Consider the following 972-nt stretch of genomic DNA (forward strand, 5'->3'; position numbering starts at 1 on the left):
AAAAGATATTAGTTTATTAAAAATTGTAAATGCATACGGTTTGGATTAACACACCATGAATGTTTTGTGTGTTGGTGCTACACCACCTACATCTAAACTCACCCAACATGCTGTGTTACCGACATTGATGGCATGCTCCGAGCACATGAGGTCTTTTTTATTGAACGACAGTAAAATTAAATAAAAAAGCGACTAGCAAGAAGCTACAGGCAACAAAAAAGAAATTACAAAGCATTCAGAGGACTTTATAACCACTCCGTCCAATTAACTCCACTCTTTTTAAACCTAGCATACAACCAATTAAAACTATCAATGACTATGCTATCAAAAACATGACACTTGCGAAACTTTGAACCTTTAAAGGTAATGTTGTTTCGAAGCTGCCAAACATTCCAAAGAGTAGAGAAGATAACCACCCGAACAATCGTTCTTTGCTTCCCATTTATGAGAACACCGTCCACCCATGACCATAAGCCATCCATCGAGTTGCATTCTGGAATATCCAAGTTTATCCAGGTTGCTACTTTACTCCAAATTTCCATGCCAGTATCATATTTTTTTATTAAATGCAAGTCATCTTCTAGTCCATTAGCCCATACACAACAGAACCCATTATCGAACTCCATCCCTTTCGCCAACAGGTTGAGCTTAGTAGTAAGACGCCGTAACCTCATTCGCCAAATCAACACATTAATCTTTATAGATACGTATTTACACCATATAGTTGGCTGCGAGGGATCTTGTTGGTCAATTTTGTCGATCATTTTTCTCGCTTGCGAAACCGAAAAAATCCCATAATTGAACCCATCTCAACACCACTGATCACACTCATTTACCAGCTGAACCTAATTCATAATATCCATTAATTGCTGAAATTGGAATGATTCAATTCCCCCTCTCAGCAATATGTGCCAACTGTAACTCTCTATCGGTACATTTACTCGATCTGCCACTTTGCAAAGCTTACTACAT

At 38.1% G+C, this 972-nt stretch overlaps 1 protein-coding gene across 1 annotated transcript; it reads right to left on the reverse strand.

Annotated features, from left to right (window-relative positions):
* Positions 1-245: 245 nt before the first annotated feature.
* Positions 246-764, reverse strand: LOC139864078 (uncharacterized). The gene has a single exon (XM_071852664.1). The coding sequence runs from the start codon at positions 762-764 to the stop codon at positions 246-248; it is 519 nt and encodes a 172-aa protein (XP_071708765.1).
* Between the last annotated feature and the right edge of the window lie 208 nt (positions 765-972).

Source organism: Rutidosis leptorrhynchoides, chromosome 8 (assembly GCF_046630445.1).
Source record: "Rutidosis leptorrhynchoides isolate AG116_Rl617_1_P2 chromosome 8, CSIRO_AGI_Rlap_v1, whole genome shotgun sequence".
NCBI classification, from domain to species: domain Eukaryota; kingdom Viridiplantae; phylum Streptophyta; class Magnoliopsida; order Asterales; family Asteraceae; genus Rutidosis; species Rutidosis leptorrhynchoides.